The 634-nt window shown below is 57.9% G+C and overlaps 1 protein-coding gene across 1 annotated transcript; it reads left to right on the forward strand.

Annotated features, from left to right (window-relative positions):
- The first annotated feature begins 256 nt into the window (after nt 1–256).
- On the forward strand, nt 257–605 carry LOC119333031. Its single transcript, XM_037606094.1, has one exon. The coding sequence runs from the start codon at nt 283–285 to the stop codon at nt 523–525; it is 243 nt and encodes an 80-aa protein (XP_037461991.1). The 5' UTR covers nt 257–282; the 3' UTR covers nt 526–605.
- The last annotated feature ends 29 nt before the right edge of the window (nt 606–634 follow it).

A 634-nucleotide genomic window follows, 5' to 3' on the forward strand; every position in this document is an offset into this window, starting at 1 on the left:
TTGACTGTAGGTGTGTAGTGTAGGGTCACAACAGGAAAAGATGTCCGAAATGTGATTTTGCCATGGGCTGACCGTTGTGTAAAGTGGACTTTTCTCGTCAGCTCGCCATGAGTGCGCATGGGTGGTGGCGGGCCTGGCCGTCATCGCCGTCGGCGTTGGAGCACCGTCCAATCCGCGAGCTTATAAAACGGCTGCTGAGGAGCCATCCATCTCAGATCAGGAGCAACCAAATCAAGAAAGAAGAGCGCAGCAGAGCCGTGTTTAATCACTCACCAACGACCGATGGCGTCTCTGGGAGGATCATTGCGCGTGACCAGAAGCATTGGCAGCGGGAAGATGGCGGAGGGGATGAGCCACGGCGGGTTGGGGTCCTGGCCGCAGGCGCCGGCGCCCGTGAGGCAGCTCTTCTGGAGGGTGAGGCGCGCCGTGCTGCGGCCGAAGCGTCGTGCCGTGAGTTTTGGGTACGATCTCAAGAGCTACTCCCAGAACTTCGACGATGGCCTCGTCCCTGCCCACCGCCTCTAGCAACACCCGCGGCGTCTTCTTCATATTATTTTCAATTTTACTTGCCGCCCGGCCGGAGCATGGCTTGAGCCTGGTGATTTGTTCCTCTAGCTTAGCTACCAGTGTATTC

This window comes from Triticum dicoccoides, chromosome 1A, assembly GCF_002162155.2.
Source record: "Triticum dicoccoides isolate Atlit2015 ecotype Zavitan chromosome 1A, WEW_v2.0, whole genome shotgun sequence".
NCBI classification, from domain to species: Eukaryota; Viridiplantae; Streptophyta; class Magnoliopsida; order Poales; family Poaceae; genus Triticum; species Triticum dicoccoides.

What these genes read in the sequence shown, in the direction of transcription:
- LOC119333031 (XM_037606094.1), top strand. Translation starts at nt 283, where the DNA reads ATGGCGTCTCTGGGAGGATCATTGCGCGTGACCAGAAGCATTGGCAGC.